At 42.9% G+C, this 13,710-nt stretch overlaps 1 protein-coding gene across 2 annotated transcripts in view; it reads right to left on the bottom strand.

Moving 5' to 3' along the window:
• Positions 1-264: 264 nt before the first annotated feature.
• ZSWIM1 (zinc finger SWIM-type containing 1) overlaps positions 265-13,710 on the bottom strand; it is a 32,500-nt gene continuing 19,054 nt past the window's right edge. For both annotated transcript variants that reach the window (XM_069243509.1, XM_069243508.1), the window contains exon 2: positions 265-2,526. In XM_069243509.1, coding sequence (XP_069099610.1) covers positions 779-2,287 — 1,509 coding nt within the window. In that variant the 5' untranslated portion in view covers positions 2,288-2,526 and the 3' untranslated portion in view covers positions 265-778. The remainder of the gene's footprint in view (positions 2,527-13,710) is intronic.

Raw genomic sequence — 13,710 nt, 5'->3', positions numbered from 1 at the left:
TGCCACAAGATCCAGAGACAGCGAACAGATAGTCCACAACTTCTCTTGTCTCTTTGATACCTACATAATGACGATCAGTTGCTGGGCATATCATTACACCATCACCTAATCCTGCTCTAAGATGTGCCTATGAAAACATTTTCGAGGCACACAACTGGTAATTGTTTGCAATCAGTGCAGTGCTCCTAGAACAAAGAGATTGCCTGAACTAGGCAGAATGCATCTCAAGATTGATCACTACCAGGTACATACTCAAGTGGCACCTTTTTTAATCCTCAAAACTGAACTTTATTTCACAGCATTCTGGAGAAACGTTCCATTTGTCTAAGAAATGTTTGAATTAACAGAGGCACATGTGAATAAAGGCCCTTCAATTCTGGGGCAAACACATATCCTCCAGATGTTGCAGCAAAGAAAATAAAGCAGTAGCATCACAATTATGTGAACACTGAGGATTTCCTTGCATGTGCTTCAAGTAGTCATAAAATATTCTGAAATATGGCGTGTTGTAAGCAATGCTCGGACAGAACTCTAATAACAGCGGACTATTGTACAACACTCATTCACATAATCTCAGATAAATTGGCTCCCAAGCTTCTTTGGTAGTTGCACTACAGTATATAACCAGTTGAATGCTCACTGCACAGTCCACGTAGTTTCTTGTTTGCTCAGACAAATACATTAGAAACATTTCCGATAATTTCTACTAAAGAAAGGCATACGAATGAAAGATACACTGTACTACCTGCTAGGCTCACGAGAGTCACAGAATTTTGAATTATAATTTAACCTGCTCATAGGGACCAATCCAGTAGTCAGCAAGTTCCCGCAAAGTGTGATATCTGCATTCAAACTCCTCATCAGCGCACTCCGTCATCAGTCGAGTAAGTTCGTCAGTAAGAAACTTCACTGTGAGAAACTTGTCATCTGATGCATGCCAAGAACTCTGTAGTATGTCATGCAAGTCACTTTCAAGAGAGTTTGGGTCACAATGCACTGGAGCTTCTTTGTACCACATCTCATTTACCATTTCTTTCTGCAAGACCTTGTTATTCTGTTTAAGTGCAGCCATTACATGACGGCAGGGCAGCTGGAAATTCCTACTGAAAAGGCAGGTGCAGAGCAGAAGGTTGTTTTTTGGGGCAACGCAACCGATATCTACAACCTGAACATTTATCTTTTCACCTGAGGAGCCCACTATTTGCCCTTTGTTTAGGGCTACTGCCAGTTCCTTCATGATTAGTTTGGCTGCTGGCAAAGTGCACAAATTCTGCAAGGAGTGTAGAACTTGGTCCTCGGGCTCTTGGCCTTCTACTAGAGGACTGTCCACTTTAGGTAGAACATTTTGTTTTGTAAACCCATATCCTATTTGAGGAACAGAGCCTGAGCTGTTTTTAACTGCTGGTGTTTTCTGGACTGCAATGTCTTCACTACTCGAAGGGGTGTCAGCGCTTCCCAGACCATTTTGAGCAAAGGATTTGACAAGATTACAAGAGTTCACATTTAGTCGACAATCCCTCATATGCTTAGCCAATGAGGTGATACTAGATTCCAAAGTGGCATTACTGGTGAAAATCTGGTAGACATCTTGGCATGCAATTTCCAGGCCCTGAAAGTAACGTGTATTCTCTGACGCATTCTTCCAACAATGCACATCCCATATTCCATCAGTCAACAGCCAGTGAGGATTCAGTTGAAGAAACAGTTCTGGTGAAAGAAACTGTTTCAGCTCATCATACGTATTTTTGAGGTTGCTTGCTGTTGGCGAGTACATGGTACATTTTAAGAACTCAAGCAGCCTTGATTTATCTAGGGTATTCAAATCCATTTGGTTAATCTTCTGTTGCATGTACTTGAAAATGTGAAAGGCAGATGGCACAACATCAATTGATGGGAATGCCTGCATGAGGGAGGCAGTCCCTGTGAAAAGGGGGTCTACTAGAATAGCTTTGATCTTGCACCAGTCGGGATTGAACTTTTTAAAAGCTGTATACATATGGCTCAGTCCATCATCAAATTCATTTTTGGGCACTGCAAAATGGATCACTTTCATAAGATCTGCATCCAACTGCACATCTGGACCATCAACAAAAAATGTGTACAGGGCTTTGCCATTGTCATTGTGAGTTCTACAAAAAAGTAAGATACTTGGAAATTGACTGAATGTCTTCCTCATGTGATTGCTTTGAAAATACAAGGAGTCAAGCTCAGATTTCTCATTCAACCCAAAAACCACGAGGGATCCAGGCTCGAAGCCAGACAGGTTTTTAACCACCACTTGCTCCATGACCAAAGGAAGATGAGAAACACGCCCGTTTAAGAGACTACTAGCGTAAGTTCCAAAGGTTGATCACTCAGGTAAAATTAGCTTCACTACCAGGTGATGTCTCACTGGCCGAGCCTTAAAGTAAGCTGTTTCCCCTCGGCGGTGGTGCTCTTAGCAATTTTTCTACAGATTCTAAAGGACACATTAGCATTCTTCTCATTTTCAGCATGGACAGTGATAGGTCATTTCCAAGGGTGTATCTGTGTGGGGAGGAAAAATAAAACAACTTTAACTTTCTAAACACATACAACAATAGGGCAACATTTCTTAGGTGGGGTGTTAAGCTCAGGTCTCTACGGAACTTTAGGAATTTGCAGATATTACATAATAATGAATTTTAAAAGACCAATCAGGGAGAGCTCCATCTTTCACTGCAAAACATGCCAAATGGCTGCAGTGAAACACAACAGCACCCAATGACAACACCTGGTTTTAATGTTAATGTGGAAATAATCAAAAAGTACAACTCTCAATATGCTCAGCAGTATTGTTACAACAAAATATACAGATCACACATTCAGTGTAAATTTCAGCAGCAGGTTTTCTTGTACAACTTGCAAAATACCTCAGCCGGTTAATTGGTATGTTAAACAACTCACTGAGTAGATATGTGCTCCATAGAACATAGGTGTGTGTTGAAAGCTTGTGGTACTGCCTGCTCCAAATCTATGTGTGCTGGAAGCTTGCACTGGTGCTGGCTGTGGTGTACCTGTTCTATGTGAGAGGAAATTAACGAGACTGTTAGTATTGCATTTACTGATTGCGAAGGAAGCATGAAGTTCTGCATGCGGGATGTGGAACATATGGCAGTTATCCTACTTCTCTGTATGCACATATGTGGAAAGCTTGCATTATTACCATCTGTGCTGCATCTGTTGGTTGTGGGACAGATGCTGATTTTTACTGTACTCGATGTGGGTGTTAACATTCAATCCTACAAGATATGAAGCACATGTCCCACACAAGGAAGCGCGAGGTAGATACTGTGCACATACATATGGAGCAGGTGAGATGGGGGATGTGGTTCACCACTGACCAAGATGGCTGCCTAATTTGGGAGCTCCGATCCACAGCTGACAAATATTCATAGTTATCCATTTTAATGTGCATTTTTGTCAGTGTATGTAAAGTGGATTGTGCTTGATGCACCTATTGTGCCGAATCTGAACGTCTGAAAAGTGGGGACTTATTGAAGCCTGGCGATAAACACTGGAGAATGGCCTGCAGGCCACACTGCAGGTGAGACAGACCAGAGCTTGGTGCAGCTGCTCTAGGCTGGGACTCCCTCTGCGGCAGCTGCAGGCCAGCAAGATTGAGCTGCGAGTGACACGGAGGAACTCCTTACGAAGAGGCCAGACTCGAATAGCAGACTTGATCAGAAAGTGTCAGGCTGGCTGAGCTAGTTGCTGCAATGAGTAGATGTGTTCAGGCGAAGTGCTGCCAGCCGTGCAGCCTTGTAACCCCTTTGGCCCTAGCCACTTATGATCATGCGCTTGGTGGCCCTTTTCTAACATGTTTAGCCAGATGCTACACAATTGAAGGTGATCTGTAAAGGGATCAGCGGCACTGAAGAGGCAGTCTGTTTCTCATAAATGTTTATTCCCTCTCCGAGTGCTCCCTCTGCTGTGGCACCTCTTGGCCTTCTGAAGCTGGGCCTACACACTGGAGCCTCTTACCCCCATCTATTTTGGGTCACTCTGAACCCCACATGGTGTAAAACCAATCCAAAGCAGTCTAAAATTGGCTTTGATAGCAGACACACTTGCCAACAGCCCTGCCAAAAAGAAACGGATGGGGAAGAGTTTTGTGGAATCCTGATGGAAATGCAAACAAGCCTCTAAACAATAAAGAGGAAGATCAATGAAGGAAAGACTTAAGCATGAGAACAGACTAGGTGAGACTGAACATTGAATTTTCACAATAGAGGATGACAATGTAAACCTTAAAAAAAGCAGTAGCATACCTCACTAAGGACACTCAGAATATCCACCAACAAAGATTTTTCGTTGTGTTGTGGCCCAACAACGTTTGCATACTTGCCTGCTAGGAACCACAGACCCAATAAAGACAAAATCTTTGTTGAGAAGTTACCAGGTGACAAACTTGGCAGGCCCAACTTCTGACCCGTTGGTGGCTGAAAATGCCTATAGATCCATAGGCCGTAGGCCTCCACCTGCAACCCCGATACATTCGTTTATTGCACGTTTCCTAAACTACAGAATCAGGATGTGGCAATGAAACGTGCTAGAGAGGTGCCTTGACTTTCAAGGCCTTCCAAACTCACTATACCCAAGGGCCTGGAAGTGCCACTGGTGGACTGAAATACCTACTGGCAGTGCAAGCATTATTTCATGCCTACCACTTTGGCCTGACTGTAACAGCTCAAGATATGTACTGCAACCTGTCAAAATAAACCTTTTTTGACTGGTAAAAAACTCCCTTTTAAATATTATCAAGCCACCCCTCTGTAAGTCTTGTATCCCATAAGCTAGGGTGCATGACATTTAAACCTGGGATATGTTTAAAGTTGATGTTACCATGTCTCTACAGTTACAAGGCACTAAAAGCTATTTTAACTAAGAAAGGCAGTCCTACATGTAAAAAGCATAGCAAATGCAATTACCAATACTTTATCCATGGAATGGGACAATGATTGGTATTAAAAACCCAATTCAAATGTGGAGTCAGATTTTTTTTTTTTAATAAACATTAAGGAAACAAAACTTTTAGAACATTACCTTTTATCTGCCTGAACTGTCAGAATGCTAATTAGCATACATCTCTGCCAGCTCTAACCCTGTGCTCAAGCCTTGAATAGGTGTGAAATGACTCCAGGGAGCAACAATACACTGACTGAATGGGCATAGATGACGCCTCTGAACTCCACAGAATATGTGAGGTGGGAGCTGTGAGCCTTCTTTTATTAGCACAAATTCAAATCCTGCTTGATCATTCTGTTGAGCCACTTGTGTCCTCCTATGAACACTTGAAATGGAGAGAACATGATGCCAAGAAAATTCCTGCGCATCCATTACCCAGTTGCTGGAGGGCTCCACGTTTGTCCTAACAGACTTTGGTCCCTAGGTTTGTCGAAGGTACAGTCCCTGCACCACACCCCCAGCACCCAAAGTCCAAAGTTAGTGTCACTGAAGGCTTTTGTCATCTTGGTTTTGCCCCGACACATTACATTTTGAGCCTATTTGCAGAAAACAGACATTGCTATAAAGGTAGGCAGGAAAGGGTCAAATATATTTTATCCCATTGGCTTGGGAGGTGAAAGGAGTCATCCCAACCAATTAATTTGTACCAAGCGTAATGTGGATCTCCAGGCACCCACTTCAGAACACTTCCTGGACCTGCAGAATATCAGAAGAGAACTGGACATGTTGTTTGTAACCTGAGAGGAGCCCTGAAGAAATGGACCTACTCCCTGTTATACCCAGGGCTGAGAGGTGTACTCTATTATGAAGTGTCTCTTTTTTACATGGTTACCCCCCCTCCCCCCCCTCCCACACACACACACACACACGGTTTGCCTGTTACTTAATGTGATTTGGACTGAAAGGGCACTGGGTTCCTGCTAACAAGGTCTCCAGTGCCAGATCTCTTTCCCTAAGCTGTACAATTGTTTCCCCAATTGGCAAAACCTGTAGCACCCTATGTAAGTCCTTTGTAAATGGTATACCTGGTACCTAGGGCCTGAGCTGCTAAAGAAGGTTCCTAAAGGATGCAGCACAAATTGTGCCACCCTAAGGGACCCCTCACCAAGCATGACAGGCTGAGTGTCTTGGTGCAGACCAAAATGAAAACACAATATGTTACACATCTCTGTGTGCCATGTCCCCCAACACTGCATTCAATATATGTAGGTCACCCTCACAGCAGGCCTGAGGCAGTATGCATTAAGTGACAAGCGAGGGCTCTGGCACCAAGGGAGCTGGCCATTTCCGCCAGGTTAGAATGATTCAGATAAACTACTTCCATATGTTGTATCTGTCCCCACGGAGACTCCGACATATTCGCCCAGGGACGCCCCCCCACCCCGTCTGTGTGATATGTGGTCAACTAGGAGTGCACATGCTGCATGTGGCATGGGAGTGTCTGGAGATACGACCCTTTTGGGCAGGGGTGAAACGAGATATGTCAGCGGTCCTGGGCTGTCCCACCGAACTGAATGAGAGGGTGGCACTGCTGGGCCTTCTGGAGGAGCTTGGGGGGGGGGGGGGGGACTGAGGGCTGACCAAATATTCATAGGGGTCATGTGTCTGGTAGCCAAGAGAGATATTGCACAGCTCTGGAGGGGCCCGACAGTACCGTTACTCGCGAAGTGGCGATCTGGAGTGGACTGGTGCTCTCAATTAGAAAAGTCAATATACGAAGCACTGGCCTGTCCCCACATATATGAGAAGATCTGGGGGTGGGGGGGGGGGGGGGGAGGGGGGAGGTGGCGGGCGTACAGGGGCTGCCTGTGTGAACTACGTTATGTTCTGCTGGGGAGGGTGTCCGACTGCGGACAATACCAATTTGCTTTACACAACAGGGTTATCATATGGTTAACTGGTATGTAAGTGTTTTTCTGCTCTGTTTTCACACATATTAAAAACAATAAAATTGGTTATAAAAAAAACGAAATTACAAATGAGGGCATATCTGGATTAGCAGATATGCCCCTGCTAATTCTCAGAGGTAGTAGTCGTCTTTGAGATTGAATACCAAGGAATTCTTGACAGGGTTATGACCACTTACCAGAGGAAGTGGTCATATAGGGGACATAGGGACCCTAAGAGTCAGTAGCACATTGGCTGCTACCGTGCACACCCCTAACGCCCATAAATTCAGTATTTAGGGGAGCCCCAGGCACCAGAAAAGAAGATCCTGAGGACCTAAAAAAAGACCAAGGAAACTGAAGAGGAGAAAAGAAGCAGCTCACTTGGTACAAACCACTGGGCCAGTCTGTATTCCTCATCAAAACATCAGCTCAAAAGTTGACTTGTCTTACAGCTGTGACTATTGAAGGCAGGCAGTCCTCCTGGGTTTCTGTAAAGACTCAAGACCTCCCAAGAACAGCGGGCCTGTGCCCCAGCAAACTCCAAAGAAGGAACTCTGAGGCCCGTGAACCCGTCAAAACCAGACACCTGAAGACACCACTGCAATCGCCGTCTCGGACTAGAGTTGAAGGGGACCATCAGTGCCAGAAAGGTTTCTCAGACCTCCAGAGTCTGGGTCATTCGTGGTTTTACCCCTCCTGGACTCCCCAACAACACCTGCAGTCTCTGCAAGCAGCCCTCCTCTAACGTGGCCACTCCAGTAAGGAAATCCCGACATCTGAAGACACCTCTGCACCAGTCGACTCTGAAGAGGACCAAAGGTGCCTACCTGTGTCCGAGCATCATGAGGCTCGAGCCTGCTGTTGATTCAATACAACTGGCCTCCCAGCCAGAGCCTGCAGCCTTTTTTTGCAGAGACAGATCTCCATTAAAATGCACTGGCCACCCGATGCTATTTTGCACCCTGCACCTGGACGCCCCTGTGCCGCTGATGGCTTAATGCTGGTGTTGCCTTGGACCTTGCCCACTACTCACCTTAACTACTGGAGATTGGTCTTGTAAATCTATGTACTCTACCTTTCTGCAGAACTTGTTTTTCCTCCGATTTGAAAACACTGCAGAGCTCGGAAATTGTACCATATCCACTTTTTAAAGTGAAAAGAATTCTATTTAAAACCATACTTACCTGAAAGATTTTTCTTCTGATGCCTAAAGGTATATAAAAGGTACTTGTTATTTTTATAAATGGGTGCGATCTCCCAGGGGTGTGGAATTTAATAAAATATTGACTTGTACATGGAACAGGTTGCTTCATAAATCTACTTGTCCTGTAACAAAATCCACTCGTCCCTTTGGTGACATGTAGTGCGCGACAAATTATGGCAGAAATCTCATTATATAAAGGGCTCTGATAATAGCCTCTCTGATTACTCCAGTGCTCATACTAAAGTAGGGTATGAATACTAGCAAATCCCTTATTCTGCCACCTTTCCACAGATCTACCTTCTGGGGATGTAGGTAGCAATAAGCAACAGTTCAAGGGTTGGAATGCTTTTCTGAGTCTCTGCAAACTTGCATGTTTAGGGGTTTTTGCCAGCTCTTTCCTAACTTTTTCCATACTGAGAAAGCTTGAACATGTATTCCTAACAGTTGAGGAACTTGTACATGCTCAGATTTTTGCATGTGCAAAACTACAAATACATATTTGCCCGAGCTAAAATGCAATTCACAAATATTTTCTAGAAGTACCATTTCCTGGCCTACTTCTGGAAATTCTTGTTAATTCATGAGGTGTAAACCTGCATGAATGCAAGTATATAATCTATGTGTGCACTTATGTGACTTCCTTTAAGAATTGGGCCACTATAATTAGGTCTGGTATTAACCAAGAACTTTGATTTTATTAAAATGATGTCTCTGTCTACAGGCTGACTTCACTATGAGTGACAGCATTGTGCCGTTTCACAAGGAGGACAGTGGCACACAAAGTAGGTTTGATCAATGGCAGGACCTTCTGTGGCAATGTGTGCTTTTTGAGAGACTAAAATATGCTTGCTTTTGCTAGTGTTGGTTATAATAGTGAGGGCCCAACAGATCCCAAAACAATAACGTTTTACAAAAACAATGTCAAAACAAGACATGCATTGTCAAAACCAAAAGGCTGACAACCAAGGTCGAACCCACTGGCTTTGCCAGTGCTTGTTTATTTTCATGTTTCCCATAATCTTGTTGAAATTTGTTAGGCTGAGTTTTTGGGAAATACCAGCATGCCTCAACACATTTTACTAAATGATACTCCAAAGAAGTGATCCCTACAATTTCACAGTAGTTTAGCAAAACATTTATTTCCAAGTTGCATTTTTTTTTTAATCAACGTTTTGATTTTGAAAGCAAAGAATCTTCAATATTGCCTTTAAAGTTTTGGAAATGTTTGCAGTTAATTAGAGAGCATTCTGGGAGCATTACCCATTGCATCATACTGTTGAACTTTGCAAACATGTATACACATTTTTTTTAAAGGAACTATCAGTACTGCAGTCCGAGCTTACAGCTTTATCTTAACCCACTCACCCTTGTAACAAAAGGCTTTCCATTAATAAACCACAAATACAACTTCGAACAACATATTAGATATGGACACAAATTTTACCTTTACTGTAGGCAATGCCCTTCCCTGATCCATAAAATGGTACTGTAAACTGACAGACAAAGGGTTTGTGCTGCAGGGGATTAGGCCTGCTTGTTCCAAGGTCAGAATAAAATATGAAAACTTGTTTCCCATGACCCCAAATAATATGTCCTGGGCGTCGGGCTATACAAATTCCACACCCTTGATCTTTTTTTAATCGGGTCTCATTTATTGACTTTTGTGTGTATCTGTGGATGTCTTGCACTCCTCTGTGTTAAGACAAAGGCTGCTCGACCACACTGCCTCCAAATAGAGCACTTTAGGATTGCGTAGGAAGCCCTTTCCTCTCACTGGGGATCCCCTGGATCCTTTACACAGTATTGACATACCACATAAAGGGCCAGCTTCCTACAGAGTCCTAGTGGCAGCTGGCTAACCTCCTGTGTGACTAGAAGGGGACAATAAGCTGCTATAGATCTCTGCCTGGAAATACCCAGCTAACCAATGGCATCTGGACCAAATACCAAATTGGACCCTGCTGCTGGCCTCTGCTTAACACTGTGTACGTTTCAAAGTGCCTCCTATGAAATCCTAGAGGGATTTCGAAAGGTCCACCTGTGGTGTATTAAGAATTAAAGGATTGCAGTTCTAAGGTAAAATCTTTGACCGGGACAAATCTCGTTGGTGTACCTGACAGTGTTACATAGTGGTCACCCCCAAACTGCACCTAGACCCCATTCTTTTGCGACTATGGTCTATCATTAGCATTTTGTGCTTTTCGGCACCATTTCTACTTAAAACAATTTTCAAAATCAAATCTCGCCTTCCCCTTACTGGATTCTGCTTAGTACATTCTAAGCTATTTTTCTAATTTGTTTAGGGATTTTACATATTTTTGGTATTTCAGCGTTAATACTGTCTTAGTACTGCATATACACTTTACACATTGCTTTAACTAAAAGCTGTCTGCTCGGTGCCATACGTACCAGGGGACTGAGCTCAGGTTAACATTGAGGGTTCACCCCGACTGGGGTTGTGATCATTCCATGAAGTGGGCAATCACCCTCCCCGATAACAATCCAATTTCTTACAGGTTTCCATTCACTAAGATTTGCAGGATTCAGTGCTGGTGTGGGAGTGCATTTTTTAGAACCGTCTTCCTGGATCTATGGTTACTAGCCTGACTGATTTTACATAAGGCGATCCCAAAGCATTCACGTTTTGCGCTCTAGAATACCCAGATGGTCACATTTCCTCCTACTTGTCTACGCAAGCCAACTTGCATAACACTGGTCATTAAGATGAATATTTGGAGTGTAATATAGTTGAGCAACTTCAGGAAGAAAAGACTCATCCAGCATACATGAAGCACCACAGGGATTGAAATTGCTCTGTTATGAGAGACCCATTTGGACACCAGCGTGCTTCAATTTTACAGATATGGTGGACAACAGAATTATTTGCCATTTATAGCTCTTATGCTAGGTGAGTGGAGCTCTTGGTATGAAAAATGCTTGGTTTCAATGCTAATCTCCATGGGGAGATCTATATATGTAGCTGGATTGTGTCCATGACTGCCCAATCTCATTCATAAAGACACCTGAAATACTAATTCCTTAGTCCTCTGACAATATAGTGCAGACGTGTAGGTCACACAGAAGTACCAACATAATCTAGGGTGCAATTTCAACCCAACACCAGACCCTGCTGTAGACAATTCAAATTTCTTGAAGGCAAGAAACCTAAACATGTCAAGCCAATTCGACAAATCACAGAGGAAAATGGGCAGTGGGTTGTATGGTGGGAGGTGAGAGATTTCATACTGTGCACTCATCTCTGGCTCACATCAAGGGAAATATTGCTTTGGGTGTAATCTATAAAATGCTTACGCCATACATACCCTCTCAGATTACTCTTCTGTACCTCTGAGCATCAAACTACCCACCTCATTCTTGTCTGAAAAACTATGGTGCTCCCCATCGAAAACCCTTCGGGACTCGGCTTTCCACTCTGATATTGCTGCAGCAATCACTGATTTTTTTTTTTTTTTTTAATTAACATCAAGTAATTTTCTATCTTTTCTGCTGTATGGAAGGATGTCAAGGTCTTTATCTGCAGTATCAGAATGGGGAAGCAAGGCCGGGGTCGTCAAGTCCATACGCACACTCCCAAACAAGCATGAAAGAGCCTTGGGGGCTGCCGAGGTAAAGAGTGAAACAGGGTGTACCCCTTCTGTGCTGAAGAAGCTCAGGGATCGTTGCTTGCTGTTTCTGGAGACTGTGGAGCATGAGACTGCATACATTTGTAAAGATGCAAGTGCAAATGTTTATGGTGAGGGTTTCAGGCCTAATAAAACCATGTCATGGATAATAAAATGCAACCTCGACCTGTTGTTTAGTCAGTGAGACTACCTTCGGGTGAGACTATCACCTGTAATGAACAAATTCTGTGTATTTTTTTTTTTTTTTTTTTAAACTATTATAAAGGACAACTAAATGACTGCGTGGAGGCAGATGAGAAGAGGCACAATAACTGCTAAACCTGACAGTACTCTCCCCACCTAAAAGGTCTCTTACAGGGCAAAATTCTTCTGGGTGTTTTGCATGTCTAATCAACGAGCATGCACATACTTTTCTGGCTCCCAAGACTGTTCTTCTAACTCATAATCCTTCCAGTAGATGAAATAAAGAGCATGCGATTAATTCTCTTAGCATCCTTGACGTTTTGCACTTCATATTCAAGATGGTCCCAAAAAAACAACGCATGCTGGAAGCGATTCTGGGCAGGTATTTAAGTGACATTATTTTAGAAGCGAAACATTAAAGACTGGGTGGATTTGTTTTAGTCTTCGGGTAACTAATATCGCAGCCACTGGATTAATCATTTGTATGATCAAGAAGGGTACAAGGGGCCAGATGTACGAAAGGATTTAGCATTTTTTAACAGATTGAATCACAATTTCAGTGAGTTTAGAAAAGCTAAATTGCCTTTTCAGATGTACAAAGGTCAATGGGTAAAATCGCACAATGTAATTTCTACCCAGTAGAAACTGCATCTTGCAATTCCTAAACAGGAAATTGCAAATTTAGGATTTCCTAAGCACATGTACAAAGTATTTCCTCACTGTAAAATGGGCATTTAGGAAATGCTATTCCATCGACTACTAGTCATGGTAACCATGGCCAATTTTTAAAAAATGAATTTTTTTTTTAGAAAGTGCAGAATAGCATGCAAATACCCTTATGGCATTTGTGCGCTTAACATACACGCTACTTTTTGGGGGTGCATCCGGGGGGGCCATAGGCACCCTTGGGTTTGTATTTCCTAAGTTGCAATTTCTGGTTAGGAAATCACACATTTGGAAATACACAACCATTCGCACCTTTGAGCAGTAAAGATGGTGTAGCATTTCTTAAATAGCGATTTCTAGTCTGTAGGACTCGTTATTAGGAAATCTCTATTTATGTACATTCTATTTTGCATTTCCTAAACAGCAATTTCTAAGGATTTGCTATTTAGAAAATGCAAACTAGGAATTTCACACATTTAGCCCCAGTAACCTGGACTGTAATGTACAAGGCCCTTCCAGTTTTCCTTTTTTTTGTGAATGAAGAAACTTGGTCTCCTGGTTTATATTCTGGTTCCTGCAATTGATGGTTGTCAGCACCTTTCTTGGAAAAATTCTTATTTTTTGGTAAATGCCCTGTAGCATGACTCAGATTCACTTCTAGGATTTTAACTTGTTTAAGATGGACCCTTGTCTGTTTGTTTTCTGCAACTCCATACAATTGTTTTTGGATGCACACCAGTCAGACAGTGGTATAGAGACACCTGAAGAGAAGCATTTGAGTTGTTGTAGGCCAACTGAGCTAGTCCTAATGCTCCTACTAAGTCATTAACACCTGAATCCAATAACCACCTTAAGTATTGCTCAAAAGACTAATTTGCTCATTCTGTTTGTCCATCTGTTCGCAGGGGATATGCCACAGACAAACATGCATCAACATCCAGGGAAGAAAATAACATTTCCCAGAAACCCAGACTTCCAGTAGGTCATGGAGAAATTGGCAGGAGCTGCAATTTCCGCTAGTTGTGTATCACACACGGTACCTTGAAACAAAGTTATATAAGTCCCTTGGATAGGTTCCCCATTAGATCTATTGCTGACAATTTATAATAGTTTTCTTGTTGTCAGGGTGGCCAGTTAA

Source organism: Pleurodeles waltl, chromosome 7 (assembly GCF_031143425.1).
Source record: "Pleurodeles waltl isolate 20211129_DDA chromosome 7, aPleWal1.hap1.20221129, whole genome shotgun sequence".
Lineage (NCBI taxonomy): Eukaryota > Metazoa > Chordata > Amphibia > Caudata > Salamandridae > Pleurodeles > Pleurodeles waltl.
This window is presented reverse-complemented; position numbering and strand designations above follow the sequence as displayed.